Source organism: Dendropsophus ebraccatus, chromosome 2, assembly GCF_027789765.1.
Source record: "Dendropsophus ebraccatus isolate aDenEbr1 chromosome 2, aDenEbr1.pat, whole genome shotgun sequence".
Taxonomy (NCBI): Eukaryota; Metazoa; Chordata; class Amphibia; order Anura; family Hylidae; genus Dendropsophus; species Dendropsophus ebraccatus.
The window spans coordinates 26,230,310-26,255,934 of record NC_091455.1 but is presented as its reverse complement, the minus strand read 5'-3'; the positions used below and the strand labels follow the sequence as shown (position 1 = coordinate 26,255,934).

The following is a 25,625-nucleotide window of genomic DNA, read 5'->3' as shown; positions in this document are numbered from 1 at the left end:
TGGTACATTATTGTAGTTTGGGTTACTAATAGTCCTTTGGATGCGGCTTAATTAAAAAGTCCATTGAATTTAATAGTAAAACGGAGAAAGAACGGTGACAAAAATAAAAACTGTGTGTGAACAACTAATAAAAACATACGCTGTTTGCGAAAGACGTCCGAAAATAATGATCATGTTCTTTATTTTAATGTCTGCGGTAAAAACGCCCGTTATTCAATGCATTGTGTGCATTGGACGTCCGTCTTCCCATTGACTTCAATGCATTGCCACTGCAGTCAGTTAAATCGTGCCAAAAACTGACGTTTTTTTAAATATCAAAATTGGACGCCTTTATTTTTGACATTGTGTGAAAATAGCCTATGACTGTATGTAAGTACTATGTGTATGTGTGTTTGTGTGTACTGTATGAGTGTGTGTGTCTGTGTACTGTACGTGGTTGTACACTGTGTGTTTGTATGTGTGTTTGTGTGCACTGTATGTGTCTGTATCTGTGTACTGTATGTGTGTACACTGTGTCTTTGTGTCAGTGTAAGTGAATACTGTGTCTGTATGTTTGCGTTTGCTATCTGAGTGTCTATGAGTCTGTGTACTGTACATGGATGTAAACTGTGTGTTTTTGTGTGCTGTATGTGTGTATCTGTGTGTGTGTGTCTTTAGGTGTACTGTATGTGTGTGTTTGTGTGTACTGTATATGCATATATCTGTGTGTGTTTGTGTGTACTGTATATGCATATATCTGTGTGTGTTTGTGTGTACTGTTTATGCATATGTCTGTGTGTGTGTCTTTGTGTGTACTGTATGTGTGTCTTTGTGTGTACTATAATTGTATGTCTGTATGTATGTCTTTGTGTGTACTGTGTGTATGTCTCTGTGTGTACTGCATGTGTGTCTTTGTGTGTTGTGTATATGCGTATGTCTGTGTTTGTGTGTGTCTTTGTGTGTACTGTATGTGTGTCTTTGTGTGAACTGTATGTGTGTATGTCTTTGTGTGTACTGTATGTGTGTATGTCTTTGTGTGTACTGTATGCATGTATGTCTGTGTGTGTGTCTTTGCATGTACTGTGCACGTGTATCTGTCTGTGTGCTGTATGTGTGTTTTGGCGACTATTTCCGGCCATTTCTTCCCCTACTTAGAAGAAACTTTCTTCTTCACTACGAGCACTGGCAGATCCTCCCTTCTCTTCCTTTTATCTACACACAAAATCCCCGGGCGCCTTAGCTGTCAGACGTATAGCCGGGTTATAAATAGACGTGCTAACTGCGCACAAAGTTACTAAATGCACATTTTAAAAAACTTTTTATTGATTGCATTAGAATAGCAAAGTGTGTTGCTTACCTTGATAAATGATGTGAAATCCCTGTTTGTTCTGAGAATAATCGCTGTGGAAATACAAGCTGGTCTCATGAGTTGTGCTGAACAATGAAGCGGGGACCTGAGGACCACTTAACCTGCCAATTACCGAGCCGGTGTCTGACGCTCCGCTCCGCACCTCCAGGTAGTCGTGGATTGTTTCAGTGGAGAAATTGACGAATTGTAGATGCACACCTGATAAGATAAATCACGTCCATTGCATTACCTAACCATACATTTAATTAAAACAGCGGTTATAAAATGCGCTTCCAGCTGTTTATTGCACTTCTGCTGTTCTCATGGAGAGTGTCCTACTCCGATTGGTGCCGTCACTCCGCTCCTATCGCTCTAATTACTAGGAAATACAGTATTAAGACTCCGTTGGATATTCCTCGAAAAAGAATATCTATTTTCTTTCTATGTAGTAAACATTAGTATTGTGTGAAAATTCAGAGAGACTGGGAACATAAGAGACTATTATCATCCATTAGTACGAGCTCAGATGGTGACAGGGTCTGGCTGAGCCTGGTGTGTGCATACAACCAGATCAAATATTGGTGCGGATAGACAGTGACCTGGTGAGACGGGAGTGTGGCTGACGCAAGCATTCTTGATTATTTAAAAAAAATCTATCCATCCTATATTAAAGGGGTTGTCCAGCAAAAATCTTTTTCTTTCAAATCAACTGGTGACAGAAGTAAATTACAAATCTATATAAGTTTCTATTCAAAAATCTCAAGTCTTCCTGTACTTATCAGCTACTAAATGTCATGCAGGAAATGTTGTTTCCTTTCATTCAGACACAGTGCTTTCTGCTGCCACCTCTGGCCGAAACAGGAACTCTGTCTCGGTTTTCTATAAACACCCATAGAAAACCTCTCCAGCTCTGGACAGTTCCTGTCTCGGCCAGAGATGTCAGCAGAGAGCGCTGTGTCTGAATGAAAGAAAACAACATTTCCTGCAGGACATATAGGAGCTAATGAATATGGGAAGACTTGAGATTTTTAAACAGAAGCAAATTACAAATCTGTATAACTTTCTGCCACCAGTTGATTTGAAAGAAAAAGATTTTTGCTGGAGTACCCCTTTAATTGCATTCTCTTCTGACCTAGAAGGTTTAACAAAGGGAGGAGGAGCTCCTTCTGTAAGACCTGTGAGTGGACTGTGGGGTGCTGCAGCTGAAGGGCCCCTAGGTAATAATGGCCCCTAGGTAAACCTAGGACAGAAGTCAATTAGGTCCTGTCTAAGGATACTATTACACAAAGCGATTTTTCAACGATCAACGATTAACTATAAACAATCTCAAACGACCGCTATGTCGAACAACCTGAAATCATTCGCCCAATTACACGGAACAATGATCGCTACTTATGATCGTTCTTGCGGTCGTCTTGTCGTCGCTATTGTGTTCGCCGCTACTGTGAACGACCGAACGACGTCTTATTTCATGCGAACGATTTGCAAACGATCAACGATAAAAATAGGTCCAAACTCTATCAAACGACTAACGATTTCTCGTTGGTCGTTTAATCGTTGTTTGCTATTACAGTAAACGATTATCGTTCAAATCCGAACGATCTAAAGATTTTTCGAACGATAATCGTTCTGTGTAGTAAGGCCCTTAGGCCACATTTACATGAGGCTACTCACCGGCCGCTCTTTGTACTGTTCACACGGCTGGATAAACATTACTTTCTCTTATTCGGAATGTGTACGTATTCAGGTGTGCCCGCACTCCAATTTATCATAGCACACAATGGATAGTATGGCCAGGGGCCGTACTAGCCATTGTGTGCACAGACTATTTTGTACGGGTGCAATTCAGTGAATTGCGGCCGCACAAAATAGACATGTCCGTTTTTTGTGTGGCCGCAGAGAATGACAGCGCACTGTATACAAATTGTGTACAGTGTGGCCGGTGTTCCATAGAAACAATTGCAGCTGGCCGCTGTCAATAAACAACGGCTGTTGTTTATTATTTTTTTTTTTTTTTACGTTGTGTGAATGTGGCTTAAAGCAGGACCCTATTAGACCCTGCTTTAAACATGACCTAATGGACTCCTGTACTATGTAGACCTGGGAGTCATTTTTAGGCCTTCAGCTTCCGCAGCAACCTGCAAGCACCCTACAGAGTCTCAGTCTGTCTGTCTGTCAGTGAAAGACTCAAAGCCACGAAACAATACTAGCAAGTACTATACTAGCACGATTATCGTATGAAAAATAGTTATATCGTTCGAATTTAAACAATAATCATTCTATGTAATTGCAGGCAACGATCGAAAAATCGTTCGTATGTCGTTGATCGTTCCATAATCGTTCGCTATAATTCCATGTTTGTTCGCTCAAGCTCTGCATTTTTTCACTAATCGTTCAGTGTAATACCACACTGTTCATTGTTTTCCTGAGATCAGAAGGAGTAAACAATCGCAATAACGATCGTATCTAACGATTATTGTTCTGTGTAATATGGTGAACGATTTCAGGTTAACGATAAACAATCTCGTTTGCGATCGTTTATCGTTAGTTGTTAATCGGTAAAATTCGCTCCGTGTAATAGGACCCTAACTCAGTCGAAGAATAACATGGGACTAAATGCTAAACATAAAAAGTAAAAAAATAAAATTGCACTGTAAAATGAAGTCATTATTTTTTTCTCTTCCCGCCAACAAAAAACATAAACCAAAAGTAATCAAAGAGTATATATGTACCTTACAATAGTACCAATATAAAATAAATTAAAGTAGAACTCCAGGCTGGGGTGATTCACTTTTTTTTATTTAATATGGTAAGGAATGAACGATAAGTCTTTTAAACTAGAATGCATGCCCTCACCTCCCCTGCTCCATCGGTAGTGTAGGTATCCTGCAGCTCCAGTCCCACCGGTCCCGGACACTCCTGGGTCTGAGTAGAGAGATCTGATGACCTGATAGGCCTGCTCAGCTAGTCAGCTGGCAAGGCGGGATCCCTCTATGGCCACCAACTGGCTGAGTGGGCAAATCACGTCCCAAGTCCCCACTCAGACCCAGAGGTGGGCGAGACCGGTGGGACCGGAGCTGCAGGATACCAGCACCAGCGCTGGAGTAGGGAAGGTGAGAGTATGTTACTGCTTTCATCCTCCCCCTCCCCAGCATTCTGCCAAAAATTATCCAGCCTAGAGTTCTTCTTTAATCCTAAAAAATACTGCGTGCCTGTGTTCGCCATGCCAAAAGTTTTTTTTTTTAGTTACAAGTACTCTTTAAAGGGGTACTCCAGGTGGGGGTTATTTTAGGGTATGGCCGGGGAAGGGGTGGAAATAGAGGCCACAGTCACTTACCTCCCCGGTTCCAGCGCCGGGTCCTGGATCGCGTCGCCCCGTACTCCCGTACGGCTGCCACTTCCTGGTCTGAGCTGCGGCTTGAGATGTGACGTCTAACGGCAGCTCAGCTCGGAGTCCCGTCTCACCCGCTGAATAGCTGAGCTGCCTTGAGACATTACGTCTCAAGCCGCAGCTCAGTCCAGGAAGTGGCAGCTGGACGGGAGAATGGGGTGGCGCAATACGGGAGCCAGCGCTGGAACCGAGGAGGTAAGTGACTGGCGCCCTCTATTTCCACCCCTTCCCTGGCCATACCTTAAAAATAACCCCCGCCCGGGATACCCCTTTAAGGCCCAAACTGCCATCGGGCACTGCATATCCATAGATATAACATAGAAATAACAATGTCTTCAGATCACAAATTTAACAAACAGTAAAATTATGTATTCTAGTTTGAATGACTTATAATTCATTCCTTACCATATTAAATAAAATAATGGACATATAATGGTTTGACTTCAACATCTAGAAAAGTTACAGGAGTCACTTACCGAACCCGATGGGCAGCTTGATTGTCCATGTGCAATCCAAACTACTTGGGTAGTTTCCTGGAAATCCAGGGCTGAGTATCACACCACTGAAGTCTGTCATCGCTCCACCACACTGTGCTAAAGGATAATAATAACCGGTTGTCAGTCATTTTGACAACCCAACAGCTGGTTCATTGTGATAAGTAGAGCACTGTACACTTGACGGCCCAAAATCGATCATGCACCTTAATGATCTACTATGAAAAAGTAATGGAGCTCTCCTTACTTCCTTTGTACTGAGATTGTATCTTGGCATGAATATCCAGTAACTCTGGGAACAGCATCCGACTGATGAAAGAAACTATTGCTGGAAATACTTATGTTAAAGCGTTTGTCAAACTGACTGTGTGACCAGAACTTTGAAAGGGGGCGGGGTTAAGAGAAGTTCTATATGCTAATAAAAGACATGGGCCATATTTCTGCTGTATATGCCCAACATACATGAGACACTATAAGGGAATATAGCTCACATACCTAATGATCTGTGTCCTCTATATCCTGTAATTGGCTCTCTACCCCCAATTTACTAACGGTACTAATTATCCCATTCACACTATTGGTATTGGTGCACTTACCAATGCATATAGGAATTGGATAGTTCCATCTTCTTACTGGGCCAGGCATACAGGTAATATGAGAATGCCCCTGTGAGAAATGCAAGTTAATAGAATTTGGTAACAATACAGATTATAACTAGTCATGACCGAACTTACCGAACTTGCCGAACGTTCCGGTTCATCCCCACCTGAACGCTTAGCATTTGACTTCCCATGGCTGGAGAAGCTGGAGGCAGCCTATGGCTGTATCCTGGTTTTCCAGAACTCCATAGGGCTGCAACCACCTTTTCCAGCCACCAGAAGTCAAATGCTGAGCATTCAGTTTCAGAGGAACCCAAACAAACATTCAGTAAGTGCACTACATCTAGATATTTGCCTTGTTCTATCGTGATTGGCTTTAGGGTAGCTTCACACTACAGGATCCGCAGCGGATTTCGCTGCAAACTCGCAGCGTGAAACCAGCTGTGGATCTGGTACGTGTAAAGCTACCCTTAGGCCATGTTCCCACAAAGTAAGACACCGGCTGTTCCATGACCCAGCCGGGTAACGGAACGGACGGTGTCAAAGAAGATTATCCCGGCCGGTACTGCAGTAACAGCCGGATGATCTTCACTGCTGTTGAATTGGGATGCAAGCGCATCCGTGCGCGGCCGCATCTCAATTCACTGCTGCACACAATGGAGCGTGCTGCCGGAGCCGCACGCTCCAATGTGTGCGCTGACTGGTTTTCTGCGTCCGCTATTCAATAAATAGCGGTCTCAGAAAACTAATATGTCAGTTTTCTACGGCACCGTCAGGCATACACTCCGGCCAGGATTCCCTCAGGTGCAGCACTACGTAAGTACCGTAGTGCAACAATGGCTGTGATTACTACGGTATTTATGTAGTGTGAACATAGCCTTAAAGTGGTGGTTAGTCTAATTAGGTTACAATTCGGCGCGGTATTCTCATGAATATGGTTAGTTAAAAGAGTTTTCCCACTTTAAAAGCTTCGACCCTCTCCTGAAAATAGACCTCCTAACCCCTCCTGAAAAATGTCTTCAAACTTCTGATAGCAATTGGAATGGGCCTAATTCTCGATTTCCCGATAACTTCCACAAGTGTGTTCCAAACACAGTTAAAACCATGCCCCCCATTTCTAACCCAATAGCCATGCAATGTTATTGATAATTCCAACAACCTCACAAAGCAATTTGGGGGAAAGGAGGCAGGGATTCCATTGTACTCACAACCATTTCCGAACACATACAGGGAAACAAAGTGTTAATAAAATAAATGTTGGATAACTTTTTTATTTTTTTATACAGTACTCACAGTCCCTCTAGGTATTTTCAACAAACCATAAAGAGAATGTTATATGATTAACCATACCTGGAGGGAGTATCCTTGATCACAGTGAAAAGACACCACATCCCCCACCATGTATCTGTCGCCGACTTTTATCCCATTACTTGGCATTAGTGGCTCTGGACACGAGTCGAGGCCGATTGCTGAAAAATAAATAAGAATCACATTAATCATTCAAATAATATTGTGAGAATTCAGTTTATTATTATAGGATCTTTGCTTTGTAATTTTTTTGAACATTTGCTAAAGTTAAACAATAATTTTTCAATGAAATTTTTGAAGCCCATACAGGGTCTAAAAATAAATTTAGTTAAAAAAAACTGATATAATTTTCAATTCACAAGGCACATCTAAAGGGAAAAGTTTGTCATCTAAGTGGTTTCTCTTAATCATAAAACCATTGACGGTCAATTGGGTAAAAAAAAAACAAAAAAAAACCATCACCATGCTGTACTGTCATCAGGAAGCGGGGGAGGTCTCTGTTGACTAGTAGCAGAGGAATGGTGCCATATTTAAATCCTATTTTTAGGAAGTGTTAAACTCCTCAGGGACGGGGCAACATCTGATAAAAATGTTATTCTTAATTCACAGACTCAGTGTTTCTACCACATTTATAATACATTCTTTATTACATCATCCGACAAGAACTTTTCCTAGTTGCCAATGCATGGTTATTTGCCAAGAGCTGATACAAATGCAAAATATTAAAATTGTTAAAAAAAAGTAAGTCTGCTTCTCATTCAGCTTACTGAACTACGTAAGGAATTTATTAAGACCGTCTTTTCACATGATTGTCTTAAAGGGGTTGTCCAGGGAGCAGTAGAAGGTTGAAGTACCCCTCAGAAGGAGGGGCTGGTCCAATAGCTGCACAGTGTCTCTGATGTTAGGACAACACTGTGCAGCTATTGGACACTGTGTGTGGGCATAGTTTCGTCACACATGATGACTGGGACTTTGACCCTTTCCTGTAGGTCTTGAAAGGGGGGAGGGAGGGGGGTAAAAAGTTTTAGCGCTGGGTAGTAGAAGGCTTTAATTGACTTGCCGACCTTGATTAGTAAATCAATTTGGGTTTGGGCAGCACAGAAGTGGTGGCAGGTTCCCTTTAACGAAACGTCTGCTGAAACAATTCAATGTATGTAGAGGCACAAGCCTTCTAATATGTTTGATTATTTTTCTTAGGGTCCTATTCCACGGGCCGAGGAGGGCCCGATCAACAATGTAAACGAGCGGCGATCTGCTAGATCGCCGCTCGTTTACTGGGCCTATTCCCGATGATCGTTGAGCGAGGGCTGTATGGACATCGTTACCGATGTCCTTGCAGCCCTTGCAGCATCATACATTACCTGTCCAGGCTTCTTCTCCGCGCTGTCTTCATCCCCGGGTCCCGCGCGCTCTATCTTCAGAATGGCCGGTCAGCTGACAGGCCACACTCAGCCAATCACAGGCCGCGACGGTCCCGGCCTGTGATTGTCTGAGCGCTCCGTCAGCTGACCGGCCATTCTGAAGATAGAGCGCGCGGGACCTGCGGATGAAGACAGCGCAGAGAAGACCTGACAGGTAATGTATGCTGCTGCTTGTAATCGTACGATAATCGATAAATCGGCCAAATGGGGCCAATCCGGCCGATTATCGTTACTGTGGAATAGGGCCCTTACTCTACATTAGGAAACCTACCCTAGTTCTAAGCTGGAGTAACAATATGGCATAACTAATGCCAACTAGGTAATGATAAACACAATGGGAGGTCGCCCACCCCACTAAGGCTTGTCCAACTTTTTGAAAAGAGCCATATGTAGCATAAAAAAAGTAAAAAGGCAATTTGTGCAGACATGTGTCTGTCAAAATTTGCTACTTTGAATACCCAAAAAAGTGACATAAAAGGACAATAAACTCCCCTCTAATCTTTCATCTGTCAAAGTGAACCTATCAATTCTGGACTGTAACAGAGTACACTGAAAATATCCTGCAGGTGGATGGTCCTCTTTTGGAATAAGCAGGGGTACGGAACTCCTGCAGGAATTTTTTCAATATATCCTGACGCAGTTCCAAAGTGATAGGTACATTTAAATGACAAGATAGTCAAACGTGAAGGTGAAATGCATGTCACGGTATGAGGTGCTGGTCAGTGGGCCATACATTTTTTCAGCTTGGTATGTATTGTTTTTTTTTGTTTGTTTGTTTTAGCTTGTTATGTAGGAATCTTTATAACATCTCCTTGTACCTTTAATTAATTGGCATCATATATTAAATACAACTTTAGGTCGGGTTCACACGCTGTAAGACACCAGCCGTTCTGTGACCCAGCCGGTGTCTGTGAAGATTATCCTGGCCGGTACTGCAGTACCGGTTGGATGTACTGCATTTGTGGTGAATTGGGATGCGGGCGCATCTGTGTGTGCTCACATCCCAAGGCACAATAGCACACAATAAAAGTGCAGCCGGAGCCACACTTTCCATTGTGTGAACCAACAGTTCTGTGTGGCCGCTATTCAATGAATAGCGGCCGCACAAAACTGACATGTCAGTTTTCGCCGCGGCTGCTAGGGATCCCATTGACTGCAGAGCAATGTAAATTTTCTATTAATCCTGACCGTTGTTGCAAATCAGCAACAACAACCGTCATTAATAGAAAATATATTTCGTGTGAACGTAGCCTTAAACACATTATTTTCTTATGTTCTTGAAGTTTTGAATTTTTATACTTTTTGTCACCGTTCTTAACATGAAGGTTCATTTTTGAGGGTGTAAGTTATTAGTTTGTGCCCCTTTGTACATTCCATGTGTACACATCAAACCGAGGAATGTCTAAGGCAAAGCAGCAACACCTAAAGGTTAGTAGAATGCTTTGATCCCTCGTAATACTACTCCGGGTCATTGCACTGTATGTGTATTGTATATGCCACATATGATATAAATTATGCAATTGAACCAAATGAAAAATTGCCTCCAACTACAATTTGTCATTTATAGTATTAGATTCTTCTTATGTGGCAGAGAGGTCCTTGGGATCGTTCAGGCTGTACGGTTTAGAAGCAATGGCTACCTATGTGTCACCTATAAAGCTGAAAATATAGTTGCCCGTTCCTCCTTTAACAATTCAGAGTACTGTACAGAGTGGCGGCACATCAACTCTTTACACGCAAGACAAAGCGATGAAGCGATATAAACAATTTACAACCTCAAAACATATCAAAGGATACAACGCAAGAAAAGAAGCCCATCACAAAGATCCTCCACCTGGAAACGGTTAAACTAAACCGCAATCCCATTTGCTCCAGAAAAGCTTTCTATTTGAAAGTAATGGAATTTTGTATGGGACCCTGACATTGACAAATGTCTTTCTGTGTTTGTAGGTAATACTAATTGAATTCATACAAATTACTAGAGTCCAGCTATCAGCATTTATATCCCTGTTATCAGCTCAGCCACTAAGACCAGCTGCATAATTCTGGAACACAGTTAGGGTCTATTGTTACCGCCTGACACTGCTGTCACCATACGTTACCACAATGAGAAATGCCGGATTTGCCACTGGTTTATTGTTACAGAAATTTTCAATTGTGACAATATTTCATTTTTCCTTTGAGGTTGAGTATTTTATGCTCAAGGAGACTCTATAATACGCCGTGACGTCATTGTTATAGGAGTCTGCAGATTCTAAGAAGCTGAAGTATAATGCGGGACATTGGATTTATAGGATTAAATCATATCATGGCTACACTCACCCGACATCTGAAATCTACAATGGATTAAAGACAAAGAACATTTTGATAAATATAGTTATTAAGGTCTTATTTTAAGACAATTTACACTTAGACTAGACAGCCTAAAATTGCACCAGTGGCTCAGGCAGGTTGAAATCTGGTATTTATTTAGGTTGTCTAGTCTAAGCTTAGACCATCCAGTAGCTGGGTTATTTTTATACCCAAAAAATTGGCACCAAAATTTGTCACATATTCAGGACTTGGCATTTAAGGTACCCTGCTTGTCATTAAATCTATATCCGCTTTCTTCTAAGTCGCTAAACCATGAAAAAGTCTACAAAGTTTCTAAAACACATGAAAACATACTGCAAGTCATAAAAACTAGTATTTTTATGCAGCTTTTGCTAGATTTATAGCATCCATAGGCCAAAATTTACTAAACCTGTCAAATTCTTAGTGCAAGCTTCAGATGCACAGAATTTGTCACAGCATATCAGGCGGTACACCTATGCCACACCTATTTCAACTGAAGCAACACTTTTTTTTACTGAGACCGCATTCCCACAGGAACAGGAACAACCCACGCATTTCACCATCCTCACATCCATGAGGAAGTGGTTAGGATGGCGGAACGCATGGGATGTTCCTGTCCCCACCTGACCGTTTGATCTGGACCAAACATAGTGAACTCTGAGCATTTTTTCTTTAATATGTGTGTATATATATATATCTATATATATATATATATATATATATATATATATATATATATATATATATATATATATATTTATTTATTTATTTATTTTTGTTTACCTTTGTTCTTGATCTATACACTGCATTTGTATGTCATCCTGTGTGATGTTGCCTAGGGTCATTTTAGATGTAAGGGGGATAAGCGTGTGTCTCTTTAAGTGTTCTAAATGTTTGGTAGTATTTAGGGCTTCTCTCCTTAGTTTTACTGCTCCTGTTTAGTAATTTTTGTATAGGGATTTTTTTGTTCTATAAAGTATAGGTTGATATGCTACCTTTATGTGCATATTCTTTTTTTCCTTCTTTATGTATATGCAATTGTCTGATCCAAAGATTTACATTAGTCCCAATCAAATGACTGACATTCACCACTTCTTAAAGATTGGGGAGTGTAACAATTTATAATTATCACAAAATTGTGTCTCCAATCCCTAAAATTTATATGGCTTTTTATTCATATTATGTTTATTATATCAGTTTTCTGCGGCCGCTATTTATTGAATAGCGGCCACAAAAACCCTACCAGTTCACATAATGGAGCGTGCGGCTCTGGCCGCATGCACCATTGTGTGCAGTGGGGAGTTCTGATGCGGGTGCGCATGGATGCGCACCCATCAGAACTCAGCAGCGCTAAAGATAATCCAGGATCATCTTTTCCGAGACTGGCCAGTCTCTTACTAGACGTGACCATAGCCTAAGCCTCCATCATCTTAAATAGAGAAAATTAGAAAAAAACTGTACTGTTCAACACAGTACATAAGGTTCACTGATCAATGGATTGGTGAACTTGCACATTTGAAACGTTTAACCTTTCTTCACTGAGAGACACCAGAAACATCTCACAGGCCAAGAAAGGTTTCTTATTCCAATTGATGGTTAGGAGGAAGCTCAAGGCCCCCTGACCTGCCATTCTTTGTGTAGGCTGCATGCCTATTCCTTAACGGATGCAAATCACATAATGGGAAAAGCCTGCATCCTTTGCATCCAGATAAAGAGCAGTCAGTGTGCTAGGGAGCAATGAAAACTCATTTAAAGCACAGTACCGCATACATTTGTATAGCATTAATGGGCAATACTAGTCATTGCAGTATTCACATCATAGGGATTTTACATGGCATTGCACTCACTATCTCTGTGTTTTTCTATGCATTGTATGGCTTTATATCTATTTGCTGGCTTTGTGCCACTGCCCTTAGAACTGAGTGTACAGAAACATAAAATGAATGCATGAGGCTGTCTTCACTCCCTTCACTCAGTATTAGACATGACAGCAAAAAGGGAAGGATGTTGTGCATGAAGCTCAAAGCTTGGACAGAATGGAAAACATACCTGGAAAATGCTCATGTATGGTGTTGATGAGGAAGAAAGTAAGCTATAGGCACTTTGTAGTGGGTAATAACACAGTCTGTGTACAGGTTTTCAGAGTAAGAAGACAATAACAGCCAGTAGAGGTTGAAGAAAATTTGGAATATATCTTATGAGAGAAAAATACCCCCCTTATCAGACTTCACTCCTACTTTAAAATTTTACCTAAATTTACCATTCACAGCAAGACATATTTAAAATTAGGTTACTTGATGTCCACAGAAGCGATAGAGGTGCACAGAAAGAGAAAAATAAACTTCTAAAACATTTTTATGTGTTTTACCTACAATTTATTGTGCTTGATTCACAGCATTCACTGCTCAGTACTACTGTATAATGATTTACAGCTTACACTGCTCAGTAGTGCTATATAATTATATAAAGCTTACACTGCACAGTTCTGCTGTATAATTATATAAAGCTTACACTGCTCAGTACTACTGTATAATTATACAGCTTACACTGCTGCATAATGATGTACAGCTTACACTGCTCAGTAGCACCACATAATGATTTACAGCATACACTGCTCAGCATTGCTTTAAAATGTTTTTCACAATGTTGGTGTTTTAGAGGATGCGCTATAAAGATAACGTTAGTACAGTGCATAGGAGACATCACAACAGCAAATCTCCTCTCACTATCTCAGGGACAACTGAAAATTAGAGACTGGGAAACTGGTGAAAAATGCCATATAAAATTTATTTAGTAGGGAAGAATATTTTAATTTCTTGTACACATGCAGGACAGCTTATCCTGAAAGGTTAATGACCATGTTAAGGCGAGGTTGAGTTGTATGACTGACAACTTCTAAGAAATTGAGTTCAGTTCTGATCACCGAAATCACTGCATTAGCCCTTTTTTATATATATACCTAGTGGTTGAGTCATGTATACCATCAAATTATAGGAAGACATTTTTTTTTCCTTTTTAGCTTTGTCTTGTTCTTCAGAGGTTTTATTTGTAAAAAAAAAAAACCTCAATACTATAATACAAACACCTGTCATTATTATTGTTAATAGCAAATTCTAAAGCCTTGGAAGCATTAATAGATCAACATTTCATTTGCTAAACAGCAGGTGTTTTGAGTTCAGTGAACATTATCTATTCATGTTTTCTAATTAACTTCTTTTTGACGCCGCTTGAAAATCTGCAAACTAATTACAGTAATTAAATAATCAAGATTTTTCGAGGTGAATTCAAGCCAAAACTATCAGCTGCATTAAAGTCATTAGGACATCTGAACATTTTTTTTTCTTTCTCTCTAATAAAGTTTATGTCAGTTAAGAAAATGAAGAAAAGTTACAAGGCGCCAATATTTTCATCCATCGTGTAAAACAGTCAGAGTGGTGTCAACTGGGATAATAATTCCAAATATAAAGTTTTATTGTATATATATAAAAAAAAAATAGAGAGGATATTATTTTATAACTGAAACCTAAACTAGAATACATCATCCAGTACTTAAACATATATCCAGTACTTAAAAGTAAAAAAAAAAAAAAGAAAAAAGATCAAAGTAAGGGTGCCTTCACACCTACCGTATCGCAGCAGAAAATCCGCTGCGGATCCGCAGCAGATTTAACTAAATGAATGACCACAGCATCAAATCTGCACTTACAAATCTGCTGCGGATCCGCAGTGGATTTGACAGTGCTTATTTAATGCTGTGTTCATTCATTTAGTTAAATCTGCTGCGGATCTGCTGCGGATCCGCAGCGGATTTTCTGCTGCGATACGGTAGGTGTGAAGGCACCCTAAAGTAAAATCAAGATTAAAAAAAACTCTAGATTGGCAGAAGGTTGTATTGACTGGAGTGGTGGATCCGCTGTACTGTCGCTAGCGATGAAGTAGCCGCACCAGGGAGCAGAGTCTAAGGGGGGCTGAACTTCACCAGTGTCCACCGCAAGGCAGGATGGACTTGCTGCGGCAGGCGACGCCCAGGTCGATAGCCCTGGCTAGGCTTGCTAACAGCGGCAGGCGAGATGCAACTGGAAATATGTGGGCTGACAGCAAGATCACAGCAGGACTTTTGGAACCACAGACAACAGAAACACGGGCTGCTGGAACAACGGGCAGGAACAAGGAGAGCTGGAACCACACACGAAAGAAAGCATGCAGAGGAACAGAGAAGGTCAGGACAGGTGTTCTATTTATAGGGGGAATGATTGGTGCAACTTTCCAGTTAGGGCCGACTTGTCCCTTTAAACCTCAGAGAACCGGAACGTGCACCCTAGGAGAAGGGGACACCCACGCCGGGCAGAGCAGAAGGAGGCCAAAGTTGCCAGAAGGGGCCAAAGGGACCACGGCACCGGACCCCTGCACATGGGCTCTGGTGTGTGCGGAGAGAGTGGGACAGCAGGGAGTGGAGCGGCAGCGGCCTGTAGCTCAGGATACCATCGCGGCCATAAAAATATTGAATACTCTATTTATCAGTATCAGCCATGTGGCTATATTTCTAGTTATCCAGAAGTATAATTGTGTACTGGCCTCCTCGGCCTCGGCCGCTGAATGGCTGAGCTGCCTTGAGAAGTCACGTCTCATGCCGTAGCTCACAGCAGGAAGCGGCCGTGGGACAGATGTACGGGGCGGCGCGATCCGGGACACAGCGCTGGAACTGGGGAAGTAAGTGACCGATCGGATACGGATTTTTGGAAATCCGCTCCGATTTTTTTTCCCCTTGCTTTCTAAAATGGCAGAAAAGGAGAAAGACTAGAAAGCAGGAAGTGTTCCGGGTGGGAAAAGCGCTTTCCCATGATGCCCCGAACACATCCAATCAGAAGGGATCTTGTACTAGCCCACCCCCTATGTGACGTCGGTATTGCTTTAAAAGGAGCGGTCACATGACCGCACCACGCAGTGTGTAGAGGGAGAGAGAGAGAGAGAGAGAGAGGAAGCAAGCTGCTGTTGTGTACTACAAACTACTGAGAAGATGTTGTGGGAAAGGAAAGATTAGGAAAGCGGAGAGGAAAGAGAGAAATATAGAGAGGGCGAAAGATAGATAGATTAGGCATTGGACAGAAAAGGGTGCACGGAACCAAAACGTGCAGTACAGATATACAAGTCCTATACTTCTGATAGTGTGTATATCACATCCGTCTTATCCTGAGAAACAAAAATACCTGGTTCAGGTGTATAGCATTGTATCTTAAAAAAGTGCTATATACCCAATTTCTATACTTGGACCCTTCTGATTGAAAGTGTGTATATCACATCTGTCTTATACTGAGAGACTAAAATACCTGGTTCAGGTGTATAGCATTGTATCTTTAAAAAATGGGATATATATATACCCAATTTCCATACTTGGACCCTTCTGATTGAAAGGGTGTATATCACATCCGTCTTATCCTGAGAGACCAAAATACCTGGTTCAGGTGTATAGCATTATATCTTTAAAAAAGTGCTATATACCCAATTGTTGACTACTGTTGCTCCTGCCTGGCCTCCATGTTGGCTCCTGCTGCTCCTGCCTGGGCTCCATGTTGGCTACTGCTGATCCTGCCTGGCCTCCATGTTGGCTACCGCTGCTCCTGCCTGTCCTCTATGTTGGCTACTGCTGCTCCTGCCTGTCCTCCATGTTGGCTACTGCTGATCCTGCCTGCCCTCCATGTTTGCTACTGCTGCTCCTGCCTGGGCTCCATGTTGGCTACTGCTAATCCTGCCTGCCCTCCATGTTTGCTACTGCTGCTCCTGCCTGGCCTCCATGTTGGCTACTGCTGCTCCTGCCTGTCCTCCATGTTGGCTACTGCTGCTCCTGCCTGTCCTCCATGTTGGTTACTGCTGCTCCTGTACTGGCCTCCAATGACTACTGCTGCTCCTTCACTGCATTTGTGACCTTTTTCCTGCATAGACCCTGTAATGGTGAATTTCCTGCATAGACCCTGTAATAGTGAATTTCCTGCATAGACCCTGTAATGGTGAGTTTCCTGCATAGACCTTGTAATGGTGAATATTAAAGTCTAAAAAAAATAAAATTGACTGAGATATCGAAAATATAATGATGTTACTGACACGTAGAGCCCTAAATTCAACCAAATACACTACCCCCGTATCATATAGATGCTTTAAACTATGAAATCCGAAGAAATCCGAAATTCGGTCGGACCGAACTTTTGAAAAGTTTGCTCATCTCTAATAATCACCCCTTTCCCCGCCATAGCTCAAAAATACCCTCGGGCCAGAGTACCCCTTTAACTAAACCCATCTGTGAGTGTATTATGCAAAAAATATATATAAATAATAATAATTCTGTCCATATACTGCAAGGAAAAATGATACAGGGGGTTATTAATAAAAGGCACCACCATCTCTTTAGTCTAGAATGTTGGTTTATGTTGACACATGCTTCAGTATAGAGATAAATGTTCAGTGTAAAATACAATTTGGTATATTGTTCAATTTGTTACCATGCTCACCAAAGCTTTCACTCCCCCCCCACCCTTTTTTTTTCCCTTTCTTTTTAACAATGGCAGACAGTGTGGTTCCATAGTGACCTCAGTGCAGGAGGACGTAACTGGTTTCTTCTATTTTTGTTGAATATAAATGAATAACCACACAGGATTTATACCAAGTAAATGTGATCGTTTTATCGTAGACCCTGAACCCTATACCCGCCAAATGTTTTATTTAAATCCCTAGCAATTTCATTCCCAGTAGCCCTTCTGTAAGCCTCCTATCACTACATAACAACCATTTTCCACCATGCCCTAAGCCGGAGTCGTGCAAGCTCTGTAATATATTTGACTTTTTGACACCAATCTCTTGAAAACACAGAAACAGAGATGTCCGACTGAAGAAAAAAAAGATTGAGCTTCACAACAATTTTCGGGAATAATGTTCCTACACTAAGTTGCCATTTGCAGCTTAGGCTTTTGTGACAACACAGCGGAGAGATATGGCGGCTTAATGGAGACAAAGAAAACATGAAAGAATAAAAAGACACAATTTTTCGCTGCTCCGAGAAACCCGAAAGACTGAATTTTTCAGAAAATGAGAAGAGCACCGTGGTTAAAAAAAATATTACAAATTTATCCTATTAACTCAATCCCGACAGTAGAAAGGGAACTGCTGGGAGCCAGCAGGGGGAGGAAAGGACTGGCCCAAGCTGTACTTGTTATATTTCTTTCCAGGCTTATTATCAGAGCGAAAGAAAATGAAACAATACAATTTTTTTTTGTAGACTGTACCGAAACTCCTGCTTACTCATTATCTCCAAGGAAGAATTAGCCTGCTGTACCCTTTCACTTGCAAAACAAAAACAATCTGCTTTGGAAGATCTTATAATCCTTGAAGTCAGGATCCATGGTTGAAGCTATAATTGAATGTCGTAGACAAATGGATTGATCTATGTATAGTTTATACCTTCCAAACAAAGTCAAATCCTGTCATCTATTGTCCAGATTCATGTCCCTATGACCCTTGGACAAATAAGGCTATTTAAGCTTCTATGGTGATTTTTTTTTGACCCCTTTATGATGTAAATTATGTAATTTTTATTTAGAGAGTGAGATAGCAAGAAAAGAGATGAGCGAACCTCAAGCATACTTGGGTTTATTGGAAACCAAGTGTGTGGCATTTGATTACTGGTGGCAGCATTTGGGAATCCTGGAAAACATGGATATAGCCTATGGCTATATTCACACAACATATGTTTTGCATTAATCACGGCTGTTGTTGCAATTTGCAACAACGGCCGTGATTGATACAAAAGATACGTTGTATGTGCATGAATGGAATCCTGGCCGGAGCGTATGCACATATTATACGCTCCGGCTGGGATTCCATCCAGCCGCACAAAAAACTGACATGTCAGTGTTCTGCGGCTGCTATTCATTGAATAGCGGCCGCACATAACATGTCAGTTCACACAATGGAGCGTGTAGCGGTGAATGTGGGCGCACATGGATGCGCCTGCATTCAAATTCACCAGAAATTAACATAATCCAGCTGGTACTTCAGTAACACCGTCCGTTTTGTGTTCTGTGTTATACGTAGTGTGAACCCGGCCGATGGCAGTATCCATGTTTTCCCGGCAGCCTTAGGTGCACCCAACTTCTTCAGCCACCGGTAATCAAATGTTGCACACTATGCAGATGAACCCAAGAATCCACAATGCATATGTTCAGCACATGTCCGCAAATATCTTCTTTGGTATACAGACAGATATTATACGGATATTTCTGATGTAGCTTACAAATGTGGAATCAACCCCATCTAATGATATGTACCATGTGTTTATTGGTTGATAAAATTACATGAGCTAGCCATACACATTCGGTTAAGGATGGATGAACCTGCAGATTACAGAGGCATTGCCTACTTAATATCTCTTCACCTCTTCTAGCACATGTGAGAGAGGTCCGGCACGCTGGATTTGAACATATCTGGTCACTTGATTCTTGGACCAAGAAGCCCCAGACCAAGGAGTCTGGCAGCAGCTTTCTCCCTTTTCCCCACTGAGCTAAGCATGCATCCATATGTGTGGATTGGGAAAGATAGCTATCTGGTTTACAGCTATGTGAAATAGGGGGTTAAAAGACCCTTCTGCTGCCAACAATGTACTGCAGGGTTGCTTAAAGGAGAAGTCCAGCCTTCCTGTTTTTTTTGTTTTTTTGTAAAGGCAGGTGCACAGGGGAAAATATTTAACACACCTTTCCCCATGCCCCTTCAGCCCCGGATCGCACGAGCTGTCCATCAGCCAGGGCAGGCATTCCTCCGCCCCGAGTTGTGATGAAAATGCCTTCTGGTGGGGGTCCTAAGGTAGGTCCCACCACTCATCGCGGGCAGCGGAAGAGGTAAGCAATACTTCATCGTTACTCTCTCCTCTGCCGCCTGCGAGAATTTGGCTGAGGCTCGACTCTGTACCCACAATCTGAGCCCCCCCCCCAAAACCGCTTGTATACTCAGATAGCTGCTTTTAATCCAAGATCTGTCCTGGGGTCCGTCCGGCAGGTGATGCAGTTATTCTCCTTAAAAAACAACTTTTAAACTTGCAGCCCTGTGTCAAACTGGTGTGGCCTAAAGTAGCAATGTCTTAGGATTGTGAAACCTCTCTGTCCCTCCTAACCGCCGTCTTCACCATTAGGAATGCCTCTAGAACAATTTCTCCTATTCATCACCTGTCTGGACACTGCACATGTGTTAAATTGTTAAGGCACCTGTGCAGTGTTCACACAGGTAATGAATAGGAAAAATCCTGCCTGGGCCGTTTCTAATGATGAAGAGGGCAGAGAGGAGGGACAGAGAGGCGGTGCAAGCCTAGGGTACGGAAACTCTAGGCCACGCCAATTTGACAAAGGGCTGCAAATTTTTTTTAAAAAGAACTTTTTCAGGACAATAACTGCATCACCTCCCGAATGGACCCCAGGACAGATCTTGGATTAAGCAGTTAAGCAGTTTGGGGGGGTCAGATTGTGGGTACAGAGTTGCTTTAAAGAAGTCTGCGTCAGTAGTACTGGAGCCCTGTAGTTCCCAACACGGCCAACTGTGGGCAGCACTGGTACATTTTCTTTAATAAAGTTATATTGCAAACTTATGTAAAAAAAAAAAAGTATCTTTTATATTTTCTTGGTATATGCACCAATTGTACTGCACAGGCGCTGAATGCATTTAATCTTTCTTGGCAATTGTAGACCAAATTCCCCCATTCCCCCGCCAGAGAAGACTCAGATTCCCTCTCTTAAGACTGAATAATTCTTAGGCTATTCTCTGGATGAGCTTTTTCAAGCCCCTTGCAATTTTATTTGTCTTTCTCTGCTTTCTTTCCCACTCCAGGGCGTTCATTCTGTTATACGTCGCCCGGGCTCAGTCCACAAACGGTTGATAAAACTGCGTATAGATAATGGCTATGATTCATTATAATATCATTTACATCACATTGACCCCACAAACCTTTTCTTTTCAATTGCTCGTATCATTTACAGTATTTCACACCCTACTGTGCTAATGGTCTTCAATCCCTGTAATAAGCACTTTTATCTATGATACTGTATCTCCTAAGAGTTGGATAATGGTATTCAGAGCTGACGACTATGGGGCCTATTGACAGCTTCCCTTACATGTTGTTAGGTAATGTGCAACACGTTTTATCATACACAAAGAACATAAAGATCATAGTTATGACCAGCAATAAGCTTGTATTGTGTATGTATGTGTATATATACATATATATATATATATATATATATATATATATATATATATATATATATATATACACATACATACACAATACAAGCTTATTGCTGGTCATAACTATATATAATATATATATATATATATTGTTTCCATCTACTCTCCAAAAACACAGGAAGAAGCACTAATGTGAAAGCAGTAAATCTGTACAGCCCTTTAAAGAGTCACTGTCGTTTTTGTTTTTTTTTTGCAGAAATCAATAGTCCAGGCGATTTTAAGAAACTTTGTAATTGGGTTTATTAGCCAAATCTGCCATTATCTGCATGTAAAAAGCCTTTTCCCAGGTCCCCCCCTCCTTCCTCTTTTTCATCCACTCTGAAAAATCTGAAAATTGTGACTTGTTGCAGGAGACGTCCCCTGTCTGTTCTAGGGAGAGGGGAGGGGGGAGGAGGAAGGAGGGAGTTAGCCGGCAGCAGAAAGCAGATAACAGAGGATTACAGGCACGGAGCTGGGTGACAGCTGTAATCCGAGCTCAGACAGGTCACTGGTGATGGTCAGTAGAGATATCCCGTGAGGGATTTGTAGATTAACTCTTTGTTGTCCTGTTTTGGTCTTTTCTTTAGCTCTCTCCATAGGAGAACAATGAAGACAGGGGGGAGAGCTTCAAACTGCTTTTTCATGATAAAAATGCATTTTTCGGATAATAAACCCAATTACAAAGTTTCTTAAAATCGCCTGGACTATTGATTTCTGCAAAAAAAAATTTCACGACAGTGACACTTTAAGGCTTATCTCACATTGAGTAGAATTATTATTTTTTTTTTTTTTTTTTTTTCCTTTCCTTAAATAACAGGCTACAACATTGAAACAATAATGAGACCAGTGAGAACAGTGTTGGTACAGTTACTAGCAACCCAGGTAAAAGAACACAACTAGGTATTTAAAGGCATTGGGAGAGATTTATCAAACATGGTGTAAAGTAAAACTGGCTCAGTTGCCCCTAGCAACCAATCAGATTCCACCTTTCATTCCTCACAGACTGTTTGGAAAATGAAAGGTGGAATCTGATTGGTTGCTAGGGGCAACTGAGCCAGTTTCACTTTACACCATGTTTGATAAATCTCCCCCATTATATAAGATTAAAAAAAGATGGTTAATTTATTTAATAAAAAATGCTATTCTTGTTAAAATGTTTGAGCCACACAGAGATTAGATCCATGGCACGGTACCACCACATGTAACTCCAGCCTTATATGATCTTCTGATTGACAAAGGTCTGACTTCTAAAATCACTGGTAAACATCTGTTATTTCAAGGGAACTTCCAACTGTCCATACATTCCTATTGCTGCTGCAAGGGGAACCTAGCATGACACACGAGCTTTAAGTTTGTCATGTCAAAAGTTTTGATTGGTCTAAGTCCCGAACCGACTAAAGGTCATATGACACGGCAAGGTAATGAGAGAGAAGCACGCTCATTCCCCGTGCTATTAAGTGCATAGACAGCCAGCGAAGAGCAGCGGGAGGGGAGGCGGGGAGCTGCGGGAGGGGCGGCCCAGGCGATCCCTTGATCATCTGGGCTTCCCACTGAAGTCAGCAGGGGTCTGCTGCTGCTGCTCCTAAGTGAGAGCCCCTTAACTAGGTGTAGACCAATGGAAGCAAGAAGCATATCTATGAAATTCAATGTAATGTACATAGAAAAATATACCACAAAATATACAGTATGAACAATGCCCATGTGATATTGCCGCCTTATAAGTAATAGACATGCACAGTAAGTGATGGGGCTAGTGACATAGGCAGAGATTTATCAAACAAGTGAAACTGGCTCAGTTGCCCCTAGCAACCAATCAGATTCCACGTCTCATTCCTCACAGACTCTTTGGAAAATGAAAGGTGGAATCTGATTGGTTGCTAGGGGCAACTGAGCCAGTTTCACTTTACACTGTGTTTGATGAATCTCCAACACAGACATGCAAATGATGGGCCTAGGGGGGTCACTGTGCATGTAGAAGTGAATGCATTTTCCAAATAAGCCTTTACCATATTTTATAAATTAACAAGAATTCACTTTTTTTTTTTTTTTTTACATTTGCCGGTCTAACACAGTTATTATGTTGGGTGTTCCATTTTTGTGACCTTGAGTGTCACTGAGCAGATTATTATTGGTGCTGCTGGTGTATCAAGAAAATAGACAAGTACCTGTATATTCCAGATGGAACCCAGCTGCCGAAACACTGATGTCTGATTGAAAATTTAAGTAAAGATTGTTTGATGTGCTGTTTAGAAGGTGAGGTATGGTGGTTCCTGGGAAGAAAAGAAAGACATTAGATATGAGGAGGAATATATCAGACAATGAGCAAATATTTAAATATACTTTCTTGTAAACGCTCATTTTTTTTCTGAACATAATAATAATAATAATAATAATAATAATAATAATAATAATAATAATAATAATAATAATAAGATTAACAACAACAATAACAAAACAACAACAACATTATTATTATCATTATTATTATTATTATTATTATGCGAATCATCACTAGAAGGAAGAAGCGATGATTGAGGAGCAATCAGAATGATTGTATATCACTTTTTATATAACCCCAGCCATCTATCTATATAATTTTATCCTTGGACAATCCCTTTAAGCATGTTAAACATCAGGTGAAATCCAGCAAAGGCATAAGTATTATTGGTGGTATCGGCCAAAGACTCGCTTTGTAAGGGGGCAGCCAAATATTGAGAATAAGATATCTTCCACGACCTTTACTCTTGGTTTTGGTCAGGCACAAAAGCTTAAAGGGAATCGGATTAGATTTGATTTCGGGCTGTGAAGGAGATAGGACACCCCTTAGTTTTACATCATGTTGATCCCCATTTCTCCTTACATATAGGGAACGTTGAGCACTGAGCATTGGGCCAAATGTATTAATATGATCTAACACAGATATCTCCCAGCGTAATAGAGACAGCGATCACCTGATGAGCGAGCAAATGCTTGCTCATCGCTGATGTCGTTATCTTTCACCGTGTCAAAAAAAAATCATCACAAATCATCGGCCTCGTTCACATGTTCAATGGGAAGCTAATAATACTCATGTAATATCCGCAAAATTGTAAATCCCAAAGACTTCTGTTGACTAATTGTTCCGCAATTACGATCCACACTGTGACATTACCAATTTTGCAGATCCATAAAACTACGGATAGTGTGACTAGCCCCATAGAAACCGATGGGCCTTAAATTTGTCTGTAATTGTGGAAGTGAATAAGTCCTTAGTGTAATAGGTGATGTGTGGATGGTGGCTGATTAAAGCAAGGGCCCTGCCTGCACAATTATCGAGCTATCTAATATGCTTAATTCATTTGCGTGGTCAGTGCCCAGTCTGTGTATGAGTACTTCTTGTGTAATAAATGTTAAGCACGAAGGCAACGCCCCTGGATACCGGGGTATTCATAAGAGAAAAGACCAAAATCCTTCAGCTCTCTTTAAAATTCATATATTTTATTGTAGCAAATTTTCAAAATAACCGACGCGTTTCAAACCAAACTGGTTCTTATTCATGGTATCTTGGTCTAGATAAATAGAGAATATGTATTCAACATGGAGTTACCAAAAAGCAAATGAGCTCTGAAAGGACATTTCTGTGGAGGAAGTGTGCAGGCGACGCCGCTGTAGTGGTCAGCGTCTCTGATAGGCTTGGTAAGTGAGGGCTGATATAGCGGATTGGCACTTGCTTGCAGCGTGCATTGGGATAAGAGATGAGCGAACCGGGTTCGGGTTCGAGTTGATCCGAACACGAACGTTTTGTATTTGATTAGCGGGGGCTGCTGAACTTGGATACAGCTCTAAGGTTGTCTGGAAAACATGGATACAGCCAATGACTATATCCATGATTTCCACATAGCCTTAGGGTTTTATCCAAGTTTAGCAGCCGCTGCTAATCAAATGCCGAAAGTTCGGGTTCGGATTGACTCGAGCATGCTCCAGGTTCGCTCATTTCTAATTGGGATGTCTAATCTGACCTTTATACAGTATAAACTTGGTCAGTCAAAGAATCCAGCAGGCTTATGACACTGGCTCGGGTTGTTTCATAGTTCTAGTGCATCTTTAAACTGTCTACTCTAAGTTTAGACCCTACAAAAAATTTGTTAACTTTTTTTTTTTTTTTTACGAAGCCCCACCTCAGTGACTAATCCTCAATCACGTCTTTGACCTTTCTACAAGACATAATAAATATGCACTAATTTGATGCATTTGCAATAGTAAAATTGACCCACTTTGCCTGTACTTTCCTCTCTGTACTCCAGTCGCTGCTTTTTCATCCCCATGTACACGGCCTCTAATATTTGCCGTAAATAGACAGTACTCTTATACATGCATTTGACTAATAATTTTGACTAAAGAAGCAGCAGGACATTTAATGTTTGAATATAACCACCCTGCCAAATTGTGCACCGCCCTATTCTTTAAAAAAATTTTAAAAGTGAAGGACTCAAGACTGAAGACAGAATGCGAGAG

At 41.2% G+C, this 25,625-nt stretch overlaps 1 protein-coding gene across 1 annotated transcript in view; it reads right to left on the bottom strand.

The window, feature by feature from the left end:
• The window catches only part of CSMD3 (CUB and Sushi multiple domains 3), a 467,563-nt gene that overhangs the window by 170,367 nt on the left and 271,571 nt on the right, over window positions 1-25,625 (bottom strand). Inside the window, exons 26-30 of the mRNA XM_069959625.1 lie at window positions 23,297-23,401; window positions 7,162-7,280; window positions 5,809-5,878; window positions 5,195-5,311; window positions 1,337-1,546 (exon numbers count right to left, since the gene is read on the bottom strand). Coding sequence (XP_069815726.1) covers window positions 1,337-1,546; window positions 5,195-5,311; window positions 5,809-5,878; window positions 7,162-7,280; window positions 23,297-23,401 — 621 coding nt within the window. The remainder of the gene's footprint in view (window positions 1-1,336; window positions 1,547-5,194; window positions 5,312-5,808; window positions 5,879-7,161; window positions 7,281-23,296; window positions 23,402-25,625) is intronic.